Source organism: Podarcis filfolensis, assembly GCF_964270895.1.
Source record: "Podarcis filfolensis genome assembly, chromosome: 1".
Lineage (NCBI taxonomy): Eukaryota > Metazoa > Chordata > Lepidosauria > Squamata > Lacertidae > Podarcis > Podarcis filfolensis.
Window position 1 is genome coordinate 92,787,442 of NC_139604.1, and position 20,645 is coordinate 92,808,086.

General features: G+C 43.6%; 1 protein-coding gene and 1 long non-coding RNA gene across 6 annotated transcripts in view; both read right to left on the reverse strand.

Annotated features, from left to right (window-relative positions):
* Positions 1 to 20,645, reverse strand: part of LOC310766305 — an 818,379-nt gene that overhangs the window by 10,581 nt on the left and 787,153 nt on the right. The window lies entirely within an intron of this gene.
* LOC310762151 (cytosolic phospholipase A2 delta-like) overlaps positions 1,716 to 20,645 on the reverse strand; it is a 29,738-nt gene continuing 10,808 nt past the window's right edge. For 4 of the 5 annotated variants that reach the window (XM_083612734.1, XM_083612733.1, XM_083612732.1 and 1 more), the window contains 14 exons: positions 16,791 to 16,854; positions 15,753 to 15,880; positions 14,918 to 15,031; positions 14,244 to 14,281; positions 13,647 to 13,782; positions 11,127 to 11,263; positions 10,223 to 10,445; positions 8,619 to 8,736; positions 8,165 to 8,302; positions 6,503 to 6,598; positions 5,630 to 5,776; positions 4,957 to 5,126; positions 3,570 to 3,756; positions 1,716 to 2,166 (listed from right to left, as the gene is read on the reverse strand). In XM_083612734.1, coding sequence (XP_083468860.1) covers positions 1,937 to 2,166; positions 3,570 to 3,756; positions 4,957 to 5,126; positions 5,630 to 5,776; positions 6,503 to 6,598; positions 8,165 to 8,302; positions 8,619 to 8,736; positions 10,223 to 10,445; positions 11,127 to 11,263; positions 13,647 to 13,782; positions 14,244 to 14,281; positions 14,918 to 15,031; positions 15,753 to 15,880; positions 16,791 to 16,854 — 1,926 coding nt within the window. In that variant the 3' untranslated portion in view covers positions 1,716 to 1,936. The remainder of the gene's footprint in view (positions 2,167 to 3,569; positions 3,757 to 4,956; positions 5,127 to 5,629; positions 5,777 to 6,502; positions 6,599 to 8,164; positions 8,303 to 8,618; positions 8,737 to 10,222; positions 10,446 to 11,126; positions 11,264 to 13,646; positions 13,783 to 14,243; positions 14,282 to 14,917; positions 15,032 to 15,752; positions 15,881 to 16,790; positions 16,855 to 20,645) is intronic. The other variant, XM_083612731.1, reaches the window with a different exon arrangement.

The window sequence follows — 20,645 nt, forward strand, 5'->3', positions numbered from 1 at the left end:
TTTGATGACCCAGGACGCCTGCCTGTCTAAGCAACTGGGCTGTGTACGTGACTTGTGAAGAGAGAGAAATGGAACAGGGATGCAGAGGTGTAGATTGATCAAGAATCATATCAAAATAGTTTAAACCCAGTCAACGCAATGCTTTCATTGCTGACACAAATGGCTTACTCTATATTTGTTGTAATTCCTCATAGCAATCCCACCTGATCACTACAGTTAAAATGAGGTTCTAAGCAGCTGCATGTCAAAGGAATTCAGGTCAGCAAAGCAATGCCATGGGAGGAAGTGTTTAGCCATTTTCCCAGTCTAATCCCTCCTCAAAACTGTTATTTGCCTGGTGGAGAAAGATATGCAGGTACCATGGTACAATCTAAACTGGATGCTCTTTCATTTCTGAGCTATTTCTGTGCCAGAATTCCTCTGGAAAATAGCTGCCTGCAAGACGGAGCTGTTCCGCCAGGCCTTTGGTCAGGGCTCACCCTGACTCCCCTTTTCTTTTTGTATAAAAACTTATATGAAAGAGGCCTCCCAGCATTCTCACAGGCCCATATAAGATCAGCATAGTTGGGCCGATGAGACTTACTGTTCCCAACCGTAACCCTGCAGAAAGCCATCTAATTAGACTTTAATTTGATTTGGACCTGTTTTAGGAAGTAATTTAATTATTGTTTGATTTTATACTAATGTTATATATCTGGTGTTAGCCGCCCTGAGCCCGACTTCGGCCGGGGAGGGCGGGATATAAATAAAAGATGATGGTGTTGATAATTATTATTATTATTATTATTATTATTATTAGTGGTTTCACTGCAGTCTCTCCTAGTGATTAATCTGCCTTTACTATCAGGGTGGAAGGGTGGATAAATGACAGATAGAAGGGGTGATAGGCAGATCACAAGAGGGTGGACACGTAACGAAAACATTACAGGTACAGAGTCTTCATCTAACATTGCAAGCTGTTATTAGTACAAACATGAAAGCTCTCCAGTACCAAAGATTTTTAAATGATTATGATTTAATTCCTTAATTTATACTGCCATCTTGTGTTCACCAAATGAAAGCCCAGTTGCAAGACTTGCAGTTCCATGTACGGCGTCATCCACACTCACCTTTTGCCCTGCGCTTTCCAGGCACAGGTCTACACTTTAAAGCACTGCATCCAGGCACTTTTTATTTGCCCCAACAAAATCCCATTATTTAACACTGTATCGGAACAAATGATAATTCGCATTTTCCATGGATTGCTGTTTGCACCTGTTCAGAGGTAAAGAGCAATTTTACAGGGCACTTTAAAGCATGCTCCTAGAAACACGGCACAAAAGGAAGTCTGGGTGAACCCTAAGCCAGGGGTGGGGAACCTGCGGCCCTCCAGACATTGTTAGACTCCAAATCCCACCAGCCACAACCAGCAAAGGCAGTAGTCAGGGATGATGGGAGTTGTAGTACATCAAAGCCTCAATGGTCTCAAGTTTTCCATGCTTGATGTAAGCAATTGGAATACAACATATTAAGCAAAAACAGTGCAATGACACAGAAAATGTTGTCATTGCAGGAAATTATATAGACTGCTCCAGCTGACAATCCCTCTTTCTGTGCTGGAGGAACTGACTTCCACGTGCCTTTCACTTAAGGGGAAGCAGACACTTCATCCAAAGACAAGTACATATGTGTGGGTTCCCCATGTCCCTAAGTTCAGAATAATGATGCAATTTTAATTTTATTGCTGTTGTTATTTAAATTTCTTGCCCACCCTTCACCCTGAGATCGCCAGGGCAGATTACAACAATTTGTAATACAATATTAAAAGCAGTTTAAAACTGCTTACAATCACAGAATTAGGGCGGGTCCTGATAATATACATCTCAAAGTGTGAAAGGCCATGGTTCACCTTTCACTGAAAATGGGGACTGAATTGGAAAATCCCACCTGATTTGATTCATGTTGATTGTAGTTGTTTTTGTTTCCTGCTGGCTTTTCTCCTTTCTACTGCTGTCTGCAGAGCTTGCAAAATCAGTTCCCTGTTATTTTGAATGTTATAGTCACTCAGGTTTATAAGTTTGTTGAATTCCTCCTCGGTGTAAGTCAAACTTGTCATTCTGTATGGTGAGTTTAAACTAGTAAAATCCACCTCTCCCTTAGCCGTGTCTGCAGAAGTTCGCCTAATTCCTGCACAAAGTTGCCAAAAATGGATAGTATGGGGGGGGGGGGGGAGAGGAAGAGATTGGGTTAACACTGTGTCTGTAAAATAGTATCCCTCTGTGACGAGGATGCCCAAATTCTGTATTGTTGAGAGTCACTCTATTCTCCAGATAGCTGTCTGTCTATAATAGAACACAACCTGGAGGCTATTACATATAATATGTTCAGCACAATCTAGCAATAAAGACTTTGCAATTACAGAGCACAAGTTGGCCATATTTCGGACATTCCAAATGCATGACCAAACATGGACTCTCTCTCATGGATGCACACAAAAACATGTTTTTCTATCTTGATTGATATTTCATCAGAGGGGTGGGGTGAAGGATAAAATAGCTTAATGGGCTATAAGTGCTTTTGGGTTGTCAGTGACATTATTTATAACAGCAGCAGTGCAATCTATGCATGTTTACTTGGAATTAAGTCTCCCTATAATCCTGTACACACTTACCCAGGCTGTAACACTCTACACACTTACCACAGAGTAAGCCCTATTGAACTCAGTGGGGCTTACTTCTGAGTAGACATGCATAGGATTGTGATGCAAGGCTTGCTGCACGTCTTACAGGTCTAATCGTTACATGTTTGTACACTGTGGCACATAACCGAATGTATTCTCTTTTTTACATGTGAGAGCCCAGCTTGTTATTTTATTGACTGTCTGATCACACAGTTCAAAATTGACAGACCTGTTTCTTATATATGCTACCTGAAGGTAGATTTGAAAAGGACTACGTGCCAAACAAAAAAGGGACTATAGAATGTTCCCACTTGTAGAGTTTAAGTCTGACATGTGAAAAGGCACTGGCTCCAATCTAACAGAATGTTTTTAGCATGCTGAACCCCATGGATTTCTGTAGCCTTAAGTATACTTAAATTCTCTGTTTGGGCTATCAAATTCTTCCATTTAAAGACCAGTATATTTGTCCTTCTCTTTTCCCTGTTTGTAATATAACAATGGAGACAAGCTGCTAACACTCTGACTTGAAGACAGTTATTGTGGCAAGAATCCTCAATGAAAGGCTGGGGGAACATCAGAGAGGGAAAGCATTGCTTGAAGCTCTGTATTGACAGGTACAGGCCTTGTGGGAGGCAGTGATGAATGTCCTGTCCTTTGGAAATACTGTTCCTACACCACTTAGCAAGAGGGCCTGGGTAGCTCATTTGGTTGGAGCATGGTGCTAACAATGACAAGGTTGAAGGTTTGATCCCCATATGGGACAGCTGCATATTAATCCCTGCATTGTTGGGGGTTGGACTAGATGATCCTCAGGATCCCCTCCAACTCTAGAATTTTATAGTTAGGCAGTGGCTTCTTTGCTACTTGGTCCCCTGTCTCATAGAACGTGACAGAAAAGTTCGATACTAACCAGGTTTTTTATACTCCCTAAAAGAGTTGTTCACTAGTGGGAAGTGAAGTATGATTGGAGCTTCTGGGTTCTCTTTGTCCTCAAAAATGTAGCATTCCTTTGGATTCTCCCTGTCTTCTTCAGTCAGTGCAATTTCAGGAAAAGGAATATCCTGGTCCAAACAGTATTTGCCCATCTGTTCTATAGACTGCAGAACGAAGAGGAAAACTAGAGTTTAAATAGCAAAACTAAGGCCATTTCCCCCCAAACAGTCCTCATCTACTATTGTCAAACCTAACTAAAGCTGTAGAGGAGAAAGTGACTGTTTTGCTGTTCAGGTAAGTTTAGTCATTCAGAGAGAACAAAATGCAGGAAGGAAAACAGACAATTTCTCCCCTTCTCAGTCAGGTACATCTAGGAATCCATGGTGCTGACATGAACTCCCTATGGATGGATGCACATTATATAGGTGCTTACATTTTGTAGGTCAGTGGCAGAGGATCTGCTTTGCATGCATAAAACTGGGTCAGCTGCAGCAGCGGAGGAAAAGAGGAGGAGCCTCGGCTGCGGCAGGTTTAAATTGCCGAGGCCCCGCCCCCGGAGCCAGCCGGTTGGCTGGCCCGGGGTATGACACAGGTGGGGATTCCCTTAGGTATTGCAGGGGCTGGAGCCAGCCCCGCGAATGTGGGGACGGGGCGTGCCGCCCGCAACCCCACCTCCTTGTTTATTGGCTTTGTAGGTCATTGGCTTTGTAGGTCATTGGCAGAGGATCTGCTTTGCATGCATAAAGTCCCAGATTCCATCCTTGACATCCCTGGGTAGGGCTGGGGGAGATCCCAGTCTGAAAGTCAGTGAAGACAATATTGAGCTAGATCAGGGGTCAGCAAACTTTTTCAGCAGGGGGCCGGTCCACTGTCCCTCAGACCTTGTGGGGGGCCAGACTATGCTTTGAGAAAAAATGAATGAATTCCTATGCCCCACAAATAACCCAGAGATGCATTTTAAATAAAAGCACACATTCTACTCATGTAAAAACATGCTGATTCCCGGTCTGTCCACAGGCCGGATTTATAAGGCGATTGGGCCGGATCTGGCCCCCGGGCCTTAGTTTGCCTACCTATGAGCTAGATGAACCAATGGCCTGACTCAGTATAAGGCAGCTTCCTATGTTTAAATGCAGAAACTGGTTTCATGCAACTCGCATCACCATATACAGAATGAAACTCACTTTATAATTGGATCACAGGACGACTTCCATGTTTAACTTGGGAGCTACTCTACAGCATGCTTAGCTTAATATTTAATCTAACCCTCTTAGGCTAGCATACAGGAATAAGGATTTCTTTATGAACAATTTGTATGCCCCAAAACATTCTCTAGTCCAAAGATAAAATAAGAATAATCTTACATTAAACCTGGTCTCCAACAGGTTGTAGTCGAGTGATAAGATAACATCCACATTCCTTTCCTTTCTTATCAATGGAGGGCAACTGGTATTGATGAAATATCCAGCATCAACCAAGAATAGCTCTTTTTCCTGAGGTGTAAGAGAGTTGGGGCACTGGTCCAATTTACTGTCTGCAAGGCAAGTATTTCTTGCTATTGTGATCATACAGGACATGCTTATCTAATATACACCAATGAAATACTGAAAAAACAAAACTTATGTTCGTTTTTGATGGGCTGCTTTATGTCTTGTTAGTCTTAGCATTAATCAGAAAACAAGTACCTTCAGCGGTCTATCCAAACTAAACTGTACTGCGTACTGTGTCAAGGCTTTATTTGACTGATTAATCACTAGTACTAATGCTGAGAAAACAAGTACCGTATTCCATCTAGCATGACTGTATTTGTACATAATTTGGTTGTAAGTTACCGGTACTTTGGGTTCTCTTGGGCAAGATAAAGAGACTAAGAAATTTAATAAGTATAATACATACATACATACATACATACATACATACGTTTCCTACAAGGATATTGTACAAGGTGGTGACTTACATGACAAAACCTGGTGAACATTTATAGCGCAGGAAGGGTTTGGCTGGGTTCCTCCCAATTTCATGTGCTGATTTATTTACCTTGCCACATGGAGAATGTTTCATGTTGGTAATAGTCCTTGTGTAGCTGGAGACCTCTCAGAAAGTTAGGTTTCTTTTCTCCTATTGGCCGACTGGTCAGAATTCCATTGAAGATGCTAGATCTGTTCATTGGTGGAATGAAACAAGCTGTGTGACATAGAGAGAGCTGATTTATAGAAGCCCTGTTGCCTTTATCTTGAAGAACAGCAAAAAGCACATACTATGAGAAATTCTAAATTCTGATGCTCAAAGACTAACAACAACACTATGTGCACTAGCTGTTTACTGGTCAAAGTAGTCATTTGTGAGGTTTGGACATCTTTTATGTGCAATCAAACCTCCCTTCTTTATGCTGCCACACAGAACCTGGGCAGATGGCATAGCTTCTGAAGAAGGCGGATTCTGAGCTTTAAAAGAAATAAATGAATGAATGAACGAATGAATGGTTAGAATAGAAATTATGGTTCTGATCTACTCTTACATCCAATCCAGATAGTCCATTTGTTTGCACTCAATGTATTTCACACTTGCAGCAATGCTTTGTGCATTAGATGTGACATGCACACCTGCACAATCACACTAACACACACATTTCTATGGATTGCAGCCAAAGACTTTAAATGTAATCAAAACCATTTAAAGTAGCATGTGCTTTCCTAGTAAGTCAGGCAGAGAAATCAGGTATATGTGTGAAAAACAACCCCACAGAGATGGATGGGTAAAACCCACAAATTAGCTACAATGTTCAGATTATGATCATCTGCTTTGCAGATTCTCTGCTGTATCTGCACAGTGATGCATTTTATTCTTTAGTTCCTTCTCTGTTGAAAAAATGCCACTGAACTAACAGAAATTACCCAGGCCACTTCTTACCTTCATCCTTTTCTTGGTCTGGGAAAGGCCACTGCCAGGATTTGTATAAGTGGTGAACATCCTTCAAATTCAAGGAAAATATGTTACTCCAAATGCCTGTAAACATATTCAAAATGAAGACTTTCAGCACCTCTCTTTGTCATTCTCAATCCCTAAGAACTCACCTGGTTATCTGGATGCTAATTAAAGAAGCATGGATCAGCCCTGCTTGTTTCTCAGTTTCTGTGAAGTAGGTTGATGTATTTAAATTCGAATCTTACTACAGCCCCAGAAATCCCTACATCTGTGTGAGCTTTGGACATGAAAATGAGAGCAGATCTGGCAGCCCTGTTCTCTCTCCATTCCCCATCTTTTATTGGCACTATTTCTTAGATCAGTGATTCCCAAAATGGAAATAGGTAGTTTTAATTGGATTTTGAATAAATGTGTAATTTTTTGCTACTGTTTTGAATTTTGTTGTTTGGTAATCTTCCTTAGTGGGTCATGCAAACTGCTATTTTGAATAATGCTTTTGAAAGCGTAGAGGGCACTGGGGATGTATTTATGGAACCATGGGGTTTGCAACCCCCAAACATTTGGAAACCTCTGACTTAGATGGTGCTGAGCTGATATGAAATGGGAGATTTGGACTAGTTAGGTGATAGTATCTTGGTGGACCTTTGCCTCCAGCTGTTACCTACTCTGTGCTTTCAAGATAGGAGTTATAAGTCTAATAAAAAGGGAACAGGCCAGCAATGTGCAGGATTATTTGGTGGAAGGTTTTTGCTACAATTTCAACAGGCCACTACTTCCTACATGTTCTTTCCACACTTGTCCTTTTTGGTGCAGCTAAGGCTTTGCTACTCTGCAATCAGCTGGAAGCAGCATTTAGCTGAGAAATTAAGGGACTGAACTTCCAAAGGATCAGTTTTTGAAAGGCTGACTTAAAGGGTTTTCTGCATCACTTGTAAGTTGGACTAGATGGGTTTTGAGAACTCTTACAATGCTGTGATTCTGTGGAACTTTGCAGCAGCTAATCTGGAGGTCTCCTGCTTCATTTAGAGCAGAGCTTTCCAAACTTTTCATATTGGTGACACACTTTTTAGACATGCATCATTTCATGACACATTCAATTTTACTAGAAAACCAGAGGTTAAACTAATCCCCTTCCAGCTCTGGGAAGAGCATGGGGAGCATTCGTGCAACACACCTACACACTGCAGCCAACACACAAATGTGTTGCAACACACAGTTTGGAAAGCTCTGATTTAGAGGATGGTTCAGGCAGGCAGCTGTCTTGCAGAGGCAGTCCATTAACTAGCAGGAAAAAAATGAAGAAACATCTACTGTCAGATATAGACCCTGTGGAGGATGGAGAGCAGGAGGAAGCAGGGCTCTCTCTGTGTGGTGTGTGTGTGTGTGTGTGTGATTGTCCAACATAGTTAGATAGACATGGAAGGAGAATACAGGGGAGGGTCTGAGCTGTTTTTTCTTCTTGCATGTTTTAGAATTTCCCACATCTATGGCACTGTATCAGCTCAATGCTCAAGAGAGAGTTACAGATTTTTGATAACAAGCTACACTTACTATGGTAATACTAATATTGAATTTGGCAAGATTGGGACTCAGTTTGGCAATTTTTCTCACCAAAAGATAACTTTCCTCAAATCAAAATTAAGTCACCTTCCAAATAGCAGATCCGAGACTCTGGTCTCTTGTTTATTAGTCGTCCCATGAAGAAATCACTTCCAAAATCCTCTGGGCAAATGAAGGCCCCGTACTTAGAAAATCCAACCTCATATGGGGAGAATTCACACCATTCTATAAGCAGAATGAGAGAAGAGAAGTGGAGAAAAATATACCCCAATGCCTAAAATCAGGAGGAAGTTTGAGAGGAGAATGATGAAGACAGAATTGCTCTCTTTGGGTGAAATTCAGGAAAGGTTTCTACAGAGCAGAACCATTGAAATGAATGGACCTAACTTAGTCACATTCATTCATTTCAGTGGGCCTACTTTGAGTAAGTCTTCATTTTGGCTGCAGTTCTGAACTACATACACACTGAAGCCCCCTGATATGGTTTCAAGATTGCAGGTGGTTCTACTAAAAGACACCATACCATTGTTGAGTTGCTTACCTTTAAATTCACAAGTGCTCTGGGTGTCCTTCTTGACATTGAGGGCCAGGTAGATAGGCAATGGATTCTGCCCCTGAGTCACAGCCTGTTGCTGACTAGAAAGTTTGCTATCACTTGGCTAAGAGGAAATGATGCAATGAAACACAAAGAAAACAAGAAGAAATTCAAAGGCAGAAAATAAATTATGAAGCAACAGATGCTTCCAAACCAAGCAGCAGATGGCATGGTTGGGTTGTGGCCCTCACCTGACCTCTGTTGAGTCATGTCGCGGCTGCTTACCGAGCGGTAAAGAGGGAGCGGCCAGGTGGTGGCAAGGTCAACATAGTGCAAATACACCGGCAGGAGTGGTGGATTGGCTCCACTGGTGCATTTGCACCTCAGCAACCACCATAACAACAGCCCCGCTGGATCGGGTCAATGGCCCATCTAGTCCAGCATCCTGTTCTCACAGTGGCCAACCAGATGCCTCTGAGAAACCCACAAGCAGGACCCAAGCACAAGCGCACTCTCCGCTCCTCTGGTTTCTAGCATCTGGTATTCAAAAGCATACTGCCTCTGACTGGGAGCACAGCCTCCTCACCCTCTAGTTCCCAGTAAGAAACAACAATGCAATTGACTGGAGGTCAGGTGAGTGCTGCCACCTCACCAGGCCATCTGCTACTGCCCAAGAGCTAGAATGACCGCTCCCTGCATTAACTGGGGGACGGCTTTTGCGTGGTCGTACGCAACCCCCTCCAGGGACTACTAGACTCCCAGCAAGGTAGTTGGCTTCGCCGCCCCCCCCCAAGCTGGATACCTGGAGGTTCCCACCTAGCCTCGTCAATCAGCCAATCCTGGCTGGGGGGGGCGCGTTGCCAAGGGAATTGGCCAGGTAGAGTTAGGACTGCCCACACTCACAATAGAGGGTGTAACTTACCTGTTGGTCCTGTCGGCTCCTGAACTTCCCCACCCTGCCCTCCCTCAATTTATGCCTTCTTTCGCAGTTTAACCTTCTTCTTTACAGCTATGCAGGCACTGCTGCGGTCCTAGATGGTACCCATTGAGGGACCGGGAAGGAATTTTCCTGCATTGGCAGGTTTCACCTTCGCCATAGCAAAACGTCACAACTTTGGCGTTTTGTAGGCCTTGGGTGGAATCCTTTAGTCTATCTTCCCTCAATGGGGGGGGGGGGTGAAGCAGTGACACACACCCCCGCAGTGGCGATCCCAGGGTTCCCCGTTAAAGGCAAGGCACTGGCCATACACCAATGGGTTGTCAGTGCTCTCTGCTACGACGTGGCGAAATGGGGGGGGGCTCTCTGCTTGAACAGACGTTTTCCACAGTCAGCCCAATCCCCCCACACTTTGGATAACCCTGATGTTCGCCAGATCCCTGGCTGGGGACTGGGAGGGATAAATGCCCAATGCCTAAGGCAAGGTCTTCCTACATCTGAGAATTTAATAAAGTTGTGGCCAATTTCAATCCCATAACACGTTGTCAGGTGTCATTATACCTCCTGGGGGTTGCCTGGGCCTTGGGGGGTCTCCGTCTGTCTAAGCAATGTCTGGAACGAAAGATGAAGACACTTAACATCCTTAGGGTAAGAGGGTCTTTGGAACACATACCTCGTCATGGAACATGCGGTCAATTATAAGGGACCATACATCAGTGAAATAAACCGAGTGCCCCTCTCGAGCTCTCTGCCTTAGCTCCACGTCATAGCGCTGTAGGGCCTCCAAGGAGAAAGCACTTGACTTGCTCCTAGCAATATATTCCTGTGCTCTGTGGATTGGACCCATCAGGTCCTTTTGAGACCAGTCAGCATCTTCATACAAACTTCTCATTGTCCTACAGAAAAAATAACACCTTCAGAACAAGGCAACACTATAATTTAAACTGCCTTGTAAATTACACTCACAAAATCTACCCTCATATGTATAGGGCCCAAAAGTATATTGTAGATTACATGAATGTAGATTACATGTTCGATTTGGAAGGGATGCTTTAAAAAGAAACCGGGGGAGGGCCTAGTCAGGTTTGGGACTATGGCACACAGGGAGAGGGATGAACGCTTTCCCCAACCCTGCACCATGGTGCCTAATACAGTCGTACCTTGGTTCTCAAACGCCTTGGTACTCGGATGTTTTGGCTCCTGAATGCCGCAAACCTGGAAGTGAGTGTTCCACTTTGCAAACTTTTTTGGAAGCCGAACATCTGATGAGGCTTCTGTGGCTTCTGATTGAGTGCAGGAAGCTCCTGCAGCCAATCAGAATCCACAGCTTGCTTTTTGAACTGTTTCAGGAGTCGAACGGACTCCCAGAACGGATTAAGTTCGAGAACCAAGGTACCACTGTACTGTACAATTGTTTCTCTCCCTGAAGCTGACATTTGCCATCAGACAGAAGTTGTTATTGAAGCTACTGTTGGCGATAAATATTTTTTTAAAAACCCTTCCACATGTGCAGCAACTTCAAATCTGACCGGGCCTCTCCAGCAGCTGCTATTTTTCACAATGCTAATTCACATTACCATGTTGCGCCAGATGCTCCAGAGAGGTATGTCACACAGTCTAGAAGATTCAGCTTCTGAAGGGCAGAGAGGTGTCCATAAAAAGCTGACATTGCTCTGGCTCCTCCTCCTGTTGCCATGACAGCGATCACTGGGACCTGTGGCACAAACAGGATGGAGTAAACAGGAAATAACTGTGCCTAACTTGTTCGGGATTACCAGTCAAATATCTAAATATTAGTAAGTCTAGGGGTAAGCGACCACAGAGCTGTATTGCTAGATAGGCAGGTCCATATCATAGGAATATACAGTCATACCTCGGGTTATAGATGCTTCAGGTTGAGCGTTTTCGGGACACAGAAGCGCCGAAACCCGGAAGTACCGGAACAGGTTACTTCCGGGTTTCGGCGCTTTGCACATGCGCAGAAGCACATGCAAATTGCAACCTGCGTGTGCGCAGACACGGCGCTGCAGGCTGCGGACGCTGCGGGTTGCAAACGTGCCTCCCACACGGATCACATTCGCAACCCGAGCGTCCACTGTAAATGGTGCAGAGAGAGCTCTGTGTGATGTCATTTCCCCTGTTTCCTGCGATGGGATGAAACAATAGATTTTTAATTCTTTCTCCTTCCTACCGCCTCTCTCTCACTCCTTTCCTCACCTTCGATGCAGATGCATGTCTGTGTGCGCTAATCAACCATATATTTTGAAACCTAGAAGAATTTTGTCCTGCATAGTTTTCCTACTATCGTTGCCGTGGTCCAGTGCAAGACTGTTAAGCTTACTTTGTAAGCTGTTTGTTGCCTGACTCTTTTATAGAGAGGGAAACCAAGGGGAATTGCTCAGAAAAGGAAAGGCTCCTCAACCTAGTTCCAAAGCTTCTATTTTCATTATGAAGGATGGGATTTTAATGCTCTGCTTAACCCACACACGTGGGAAACTGGAGAGATAAATTGTAATTAATATTTTCTCTCTTAGCCATCAATAAGCCATCCCACATAACCTGTATCTGTAGCACCCTGCTTGTGGTTAACGCTTAGCTGGAATGAAATATTCAACGCAGCAATAGAGAAATCAAAATAATAATTTATTTGTCAGACAAATAAATGTGAGGCACAGTGGTATATGGTTACCAAGCTCTGGCCTGGCCTCCTGTCATTATGGCCAGCACTTATATTCCCTCAGCTCAGCCCCCTTGCTCCTCCTTTGGCTGCCTCTGTCCAATTAGCCTGGTTAAAATTCCTATTGGCTGTTCGCTAGAACCAATCATAAAAGATACACCCATTTCCTATTACCTTTTATGGGAGACAAAGAGCTATATTTCCTTCTATTTATAATTGGCAAACAGCCATTAACCTCTACAAGGCACCTTAATTACCAGATAACCTTTTGCCCTAGACTAGGCGCCTTAACTAACATTTCATCTTTTGCCCTATTGCCCTATTCACTCCAAAACAGATCTTTTGTTCATCTTCCCACACATTATCAATGAAAGATCTCCTTCTTTGGAGGTCATTAAGCAGAGACTTGACAACCATATGTCAGGAGTGCTCCGATGGCGTCTCTCTGTCTGGCAGGGGTCCGGACCCAATGGCCCTCGTGGTCTATTCCAACTTCTTCTATGATTCTATGATTCTATGATTTCTTACTTTCTAAATCCTTTGCATAATTACATTTAAGCCAATATATTTCATACATATATAGATTTTTAGAAGCAAAGACCTTTTCTTAAGTAAAAAAGGAACTTTATAAAAGCTAGGTTCTCTAAGTTTTCTAAATTCCCTGAAGCTTCAAAGCAGTTCCAGAGAGAGAGAGAGGCCTCTTCCCTAGCCAGCTCTGTTTGTATTAGCTCTTGCTTTTTTAACCTTAGGAAGATGTGGCTCAAGTTTAATGGGAGGCACAGTAATTAATTACTATTTTTGCAACCTTGATTGTATTCTATAATTTGTATGGTCAGTGTGACCTTTTGTTCCCAGGCTTTAATTTCCTTTTACAACCCTGAGACACTGCTATAGATCAGGGGGGCCCTTGATCAAGAAGATAAACAGCTGCCAGAGTATGGTTTCTGCCTGGCATGAGAGATACAAACATTTACAAATATATATTTCTTTAAGGTCATTTTTAGAATACAGGAATCTGATCAAAATATAAGCCTTGATTAAAAATGCAGGCTATGATCAGATGCCTCATATCCAATGTCAGTAGGCCATAACACTTTCTTTCCAGGGGGTGGAGGGGGAGAGAGAATACCAGTTCAAAGAATAAAAGGTATTTATTACAAAAAGCACACATTTGAAGCTTACTCTTTTTTTCTCCTCAGGGGATGTCTATCAGAGAAAATGCATTTAAGAGCGTCTGCTTTTCTGTGGGTCCTCTTTGTCTGTTGACTCTATTTTCCTTCAACAATGCGTTGCTACAGTTGATTTCTCTCAACAAAGCAGCTTCTCTGCAATACCCACACTAAATAAACTGCTTTAGTTCTATTTATATATTTTTGCACTAGCATGAGTAGCTTGGGGTCACAAAATGAAGCACATGTACCTCATGTCCTTGCAGCTCCTGCTCCAGCAGAAGAACCTTTTTTAGAGCACTGGCAACCACATTCTTGCGCTTAGACAGGAAGTCCTGCTCAGCCCCACAGAGATCACATCCCAAACGCACATCTAAATCTCCTAAACTGGAATAAAAAGAAAGAAATGCACCTCCCTTTGTCACCTGACATATGGAGGTAGAAAGCAGTGTTGTGCAGCTATGTAATTTGAAACTGAGAACTTTGTGCAGCAGATTTTTTTGTGTGTTTTATCATTGTTGTGAGATTTTAAAACATGAAGGTGGCCTGGTACTCAGACAAGGACTAAAATGTGCCAAAAATGAAGGTAAGAAAGGAGCAGACTCTGCATCTCTCATCACCATCATTGCTATGCTATAACATTGGATAGTCTCTGATGGATGTAGAAGGAGATGATATGAATAGTATTTGTTCCAACTAATTATTGGGCTTTCTTAAAGTGAAGTGCATGAGTATGTGATTTGCTGGACCGAGCTGGAAGTTTTTACCACTATACAGAGTCAAGCTGAACAGACAAGAATTTCTTATTTGATTTGATTTTAATATAATAATAAATAATAATTTCTCACCAGTCATTGACCTGGAGCTGCAGCTCCAATTCTGCATCCTGAAAATGAAGATGTTGAGTTTACCTATGTTAAGGTGCTAAGCAAATGCACTGTGTAATGTTCATAAATATAACACCGTAGATTGTTTATTACCAATCCCAGGGTTTCATTTTCATAAACATTTCCAAGCATGGCACTTGTGGGTCTCTTAAGAGCAGTGGAAGAGGCATACACCATCCCAAAATCTAGGTAACTGAAAGATTATTTCTTAGCCACTAGACTGTTTTCTGTTTATAAAAGTTCTGGATATGGAACACAAAGTAGAGCTTTGACAAGGGCGAAAACATTCAAACTTAGTAATCTAAAATACAAACAATTAAATCCTGATATGGACAGAAGGATAACATTCTTTGAAAGGAACAATGAATTTACAAATCCCCTGTTAAATTTCAGAACTAATGTGTGGTTTTATTGGCAAAGAACTACTTCCTTCTTCTCTTCTGTGCCAAGAAATTACTTCTATCACACTTGAAACTTGACAGAGCAGTTCAGTTGGTAGATTATGAAACTCTTAAACTTAGGGTCATGGGTTGGGCAAAATATTTCTGCATTGCAGAGGGTTGAATTAGAGGACTACTCTGGTTGTTTCCAACTCTACAATTAAATGATTCTATGATAAAGATGAAGCCACCTACCTTTGATAAAGGCAAGGCTACTTTTGTTTCCTCTCCTGCAGGGAGGGATTTCAGCAGCACACCTGGACAATCAGTAGCAGCGTCTCCAAGCCATTTCCCCACAAAGGAATTACTCTAAAACGAATCACAAGAATGTAAACATACTCTAGAACACATCGCAAAGGAAGCAAAATGAGACACATTTGAGGCTCTAGCAGTGGCGTAGCATGGGGGGTGCAGGGGGGCCGGCCGCACCGGGCGCAACATCTGGGGTTAGGGCAAATCCATGGGTTAGGGGGCGCAAATCCACGGGTTAGGGGGCGCAAATTACTTGCCTTGCCCCGGGTGCTGACAACCCACGCTACGCCACTGGGCTCTAGATACTGACTGCTTTCAACACTGCTGCCTGTTCTACATATGAATCCCTCACTGTTTGGCCCTTACTATATAGGAGAACAGGAAAAGCACACTCTGCCAGCAAGGACATTAAAAAAATGTTTTTATTAAAAGATATTCATGTATAACAAAGGTACATATAACATCTCTATTTCAATTCATGGAGTCCTTTCTACAGGTCAATTACATTCTGTGTGAAACACTGCTGTCATGAGCATTGTGAGGTTGGGGGGTGAGAGAGGAGGAAGAGAAAAGGGGGAGAATAATGATATTTAATTCTTTTGCATAGTGTATGCAGAGTTTTTGAGTCAGCATTATGTGGATAGGTTCTTTATTTATTAAAGCACACCAGGGGTCCAATTTCTCAGCAAGCTACTCTGTAATAGTCCTTTAGTGCATTAGTTAATCTAGCCCCTGCAGGTACACTGAGGAAAGCTGTCCTTGGTAAGCAAAATGTTACCTTCGTACTGGCCTCCAGTTTTGGCTCCCAGTTCTTCACACAGTGAAATGTGAAGCTTTCTGACTCCTGGGTGATCGCCTGTGCTTCTTCAAAGGATTCCTTCACCACAAGTTCAATATTTTTATTGTCTAGGAGAAAGAATTATTTTAGTTAAAATATTTCTTTACCTCCCTTCTTCAGTACAAAGGTGTACTGAAGAATATACAGTACTACTTTACTGTATATCCTTTCCCCCATGGAGCTCAAAGCAGTGTACATGGTTTGTCCCTGCCTGCAACCCCAATTTGTCCTCACAACAAGACTGAGATATAATGAATGGCCCAAGTTCACTCAGTGAGCTTCTTGGCTCAGTGCAGATTTGAACCCTGGTCTCTCAGGTCCTAGTTCGACACTCTTAACTGCTATACCACGCTGGCTTTCATATGAAAATAATTTTAAACAATGCAACAAAATGGTACAAGACAGGCTGAAAACAAATGGTGGAATTCACTGTCATGTTCTTCTAGTCATTTTGTTTCTGAACAAGTGTTCCTGTTTGACAGACAGACAAACTGAAACCCTCTGTTCTCCCTACACACACACACACACACACACACAGAGAGAGAGAGAGAGAGAGAGAGTTGACCATCCCACTTTTACTGTACTTTGCAGTTGTGTGCAGCATGTCATGGCATTACAGTGGTACCTCGGGTTACATACGCTTCAGGTTACAGACTCCGCTAACCCAGAAATAGTACCTCGGGTTAAGAACTTTGCTTCAGGATGAGAACAGAAATCGTACTCCGGCGGCGCGGCAGCAGCGGGAGGCTCCATTAGCTAAAGTGGTGCTTCAGGTTAAGAACAGTTTCAGGTTAAGAACAGACCTCCGGAATGAATTAAGTTCTTAACCCAAGGTACCACTGTATAAGCAAGAGAGATACAGCAGCAATTGCATTTATGAAAACTACCATTACAGTTACGCCTTACAATTGAAAAGAGGCTTCAGTGGAGATCACTCTTTGGCTGTCTACTTAACAAATTCACAAGAATGGGACTCACTTTTCAAACACTCCTCATTCTTCCACTTGTCCATCTTAACATCTAAACGTGAAACCTCACGGGCCTGGGAAGAAAACATAACAATCATAGAAGGTTGAATTCACTAAGCCTGCTGTAGTCTGAAACAGAGGGGTGGAATCTACACACATATAAAAAAAACCACTGTGAAGAAGAAGAAGAAGAGTTTGGACTTGATATCCCGCCTTTCACTCCCCTTCAGGAGTCTCAAAGCGGCTAACAATCTCCTTTCCCTTCCTCCCCCACAACAAGCACTCTGTGAGGTGAGTGGGGCTGAGAGACTTCAAAGAAGTGTGACTGGCCCAAGGTCACCCAGCAGCTGCATGTGGAGGAGCGGAGACACGAACCCGGTTCCCCAGATTACGAGACTACCGCTCTTAACCACTACACCACACTGGCTCTGTGAAAATGCTTTGTTTTCAAACATTTTGAAAATTACATTGAATTTTGCATAGCTCACTGTCGTCATCTAGTGTCACATGTGTATATTGCACTTTACAACACATCTTTTGTTGGAAGCCAGCTGGAGTGGCTGGGGAAATCCAGCCAGATGGGCAGGGTATAAATAATAAATTATTGTTTAAAACATTTTATTTGCAGCTGTGTAGCTGAGTCCTGGGTGTGTGGGGTGTGCAGAGTTATTTCTGAAGAGGACACAGCTATGGGCAACCTGAGGAAACTGTTACGAAAAAGGAGCAATGCTGGCTGAGTGCTCCAGATGGCTGGAAAGCCAAACAGGATGTTGATATTTTGGGACTGTACCGTGGGAACAAAGGGACAGTCTATTCTGTGCACTGAGCACCGGATGTTAGCTCAGTGTCACATGACCCTGTACTGGAAGTACATGGGAGGAGTTATTCTCTCTCTGCTGTTGATGTTAAGAGAGTGCAGACACGTTTTCTCTGTACTGCTGGAAAGACAGAAATAAAGGCATGTAAATACATTTCTGTCTGTCTCTCTCCCCTCCCTGGAAATGAGGGGGGAGGAATGGTGTGTTCTTCTCACGTTGGGAAGAATCGCCGATAGAGATCTCGCCTTGTCTTGCCGGGAGTCGCTGACGGGGAAGGTCAACAAGGAATCCAAGCCGGGCACCTGGAGAGTGGCCAATTCCTCTGACTAAGGCTTGAATTCCGACAACTGGTAGCAGAAGCCGGTGGTTATCTGATCCATGGGAATCAGCATGAGAGGTGAGAGGTTGATGGATCGTGTGCCATCCTCTGCACCAAGGAAAGAAGATAACGTCTGCATTGCAGCCAGAAGCTGAACAGACGGCTGGACACCGAGAGGGGGTGTTTTCCAAGCAACGGAGCCCCAAAAGGTATGCTGAATATCAGGCTGAGAGTGTGAACGCAGATTGATTCATTCTCTGGTTCACAGGAGCTGCGTTTGGAAAAACAGCTCTGAGAGCAAAGGCTTGCATACCAGGGATTCTTGTGGTAGATAAGATTTCCTGTCTGAAGAAAGGTATGCACAGTTGCAAGGCAATAACCGTCAGTAGGCTTAGAAAGTTACTGACACGTGGGGCTGGCTCAGTGAGAGCCTGGGAACTCAAAGTTGTTTTGACTTTGAGACAGCTTGCAGTTTGCCTGCCAGAGAGGCAGTAAACACCCCGGAAAAGACTTTTGGATTTTACTGGCTCGAGAGTGAGAGCTGAGACTTGGATTCAAAAATGGATGCCAAGGAGGGGGGAGGCTTAACTTGTCCACCTCCCCTGAGTGCCGTGGTTCTGGATGAACACGACCGGTTTGCTGCACTGCAAGAAAAGGACAGGGGGAGGGAGGAACAGAGTTCTAATTCCCCCACTGGTGTTGCTACTGGAGAGAATGCTGTAGCTTTGAACGTTGTCCGATGTTACAATTGTGGACAGGCTGGGCATCTTCAGCGGAACTGCAAGAAGCCACGCCAGCCAAAAGGAGCGAAGGGCCGCTCAGCAAAGCCTGAGGCAGCAGGCAAAGGTCATACCAAGTCTTCGGTGAAACCTGCAAAGGCCATGATGGCGAAAGGAACCATGCCAGAGGTTGGAAACTCGTTTGTGATCGACACGGGCTGTACTGTTCATATGTCCCCACACAGAGGACTCTTTTCAACGTTTAAGAAGCAAAGCTTCGCTGCGAAACAAGCCAACGGTCAGGAGCTGGATGCGACCGGGATAGGAACTGTGTATCTTAAGAGTCTGAACCTGACTATACACAATGTTTACTTGGTTCCTGAATTGAAGTTCAATCTGCTGAGTGTTTCGCAGATTGCAAAGAAAGGACTGAAACTGTCCTATGATGCTGAGAGCTGCAAGATCTTCAAAGATGGAGAGTTGTATCTTTCTGCCAGAGGGAAAGATGGACTGTATTTGTTGACTTATGAGCAAAGTGATTACATGGAATGTAATTCTAAGTCTAACTTGATTTCTCTCGCAGGTGTGATCAAAACGAGCGCCAAGAAGATGGCCAGGGTCGACAGAGCGTTTCAGCGGGTGTATGCTGTTGTGATTGGTCCTCTAGAACCATCTAGAGGCAAAGCAAGATTTTATCTTGTGTGTGTGGATCATTTCTCTAACTTTGTCTGGATTTATGTGTTACAGAGGCCACAGGAAGCCTTGGAAAGGTTTCAGGAGTTTTGTGACAAGGTTAAAAATATGCATGATGCTAACATTGATTGTCTTTTAACAGATGAGAAGCAAATTTTTCTTTTACAGGATTTTCAGCAGTTCCTGCAGAAGAAAGGGATAAGACACAAGGTTGCTGTTTCAGCGGAAGCGTAGAACAGGGGTGTCTGTGTACGGGTGAACAAAGAATTGCAAAAGGGGATGAATGCGCAATTGCTTAGTTCACATCTGCCACATGAGTTCTGGGCGGAGTCGCTAATGTCGTTTTGTTATACGTGGGTGAGAAAGGTTTCAAAAGAGTTGGGAAGTTCTCCTTTTGAGAAACTGTTCCATAGAAAACCTTCTGTTGCCCATTTCAAGATTTTTGGGTCTCATGTGAGGACAGAAGCTCCAGGTGGAGTAAAGAATGCCAGAGGCATTTTTGTGGGATATGAAAAGGGTCTCTACAGAGTAATTTTGTCTGAATCTGGTCAGGTGATTCTCACAAAATTTCTGGAGAGTGCTCCTGAACAGGAGAGAGTGATAGTACACACATTTCCCACAGAGGACAATTCAGATGATGATGATGATTTTACAGATTACAGTGGTACTGAGAGCGACAGTGATAGCTCAAAGAGCTCAGTTGTCACAGTCATTGAGAGGAAGTCTCACACAATGGATAGACCTTCACAGGTGAAGGATGAACCACTGTTTACTATTGGAACTGGTTCTCCTAAGAGTCCTGAGACTGAACCAGTGAGCAGAGAGGATCAGCACCTCATACGCAGGTCTGAGAGAGTTACAAAGGGTGAACCACCCAAAAGGTACTCAAAAGAGTTTGCTAACTTAGCTGTTACATGTGTTGCTGTTGTACACAACCGAGGACAGGTTGGAGCTGTGTCTAAGTCAGAGACAAAGACACAACAGAGAGTTGCTAGCCAAGGTAATGCAGATGCACTCATTCCTTGGAAGCCAGACAACCAGAGAGGTACACTGGGGAAACCAGTGGCGAGGAGTTCCAAGGGTGGAACTGTAACAACAGGGGAGTGTTATGTGTATAACAACTGTTTGTTTTCTTCTCTGGATCACGCTTTGCTTGCCGCAACACGCATTGATTCTTTTGGGGGAGGATGTTACGAAAAAGGAGCAATGCTGAGTGCTCCAGATGGCTGGAAAGCCAAACAGGATGTTGATGTTTTGGGACTGTACCATGGGAACAAAGGGACAGTCTATTCTGTGCACTGAGCACCGGATGTTAG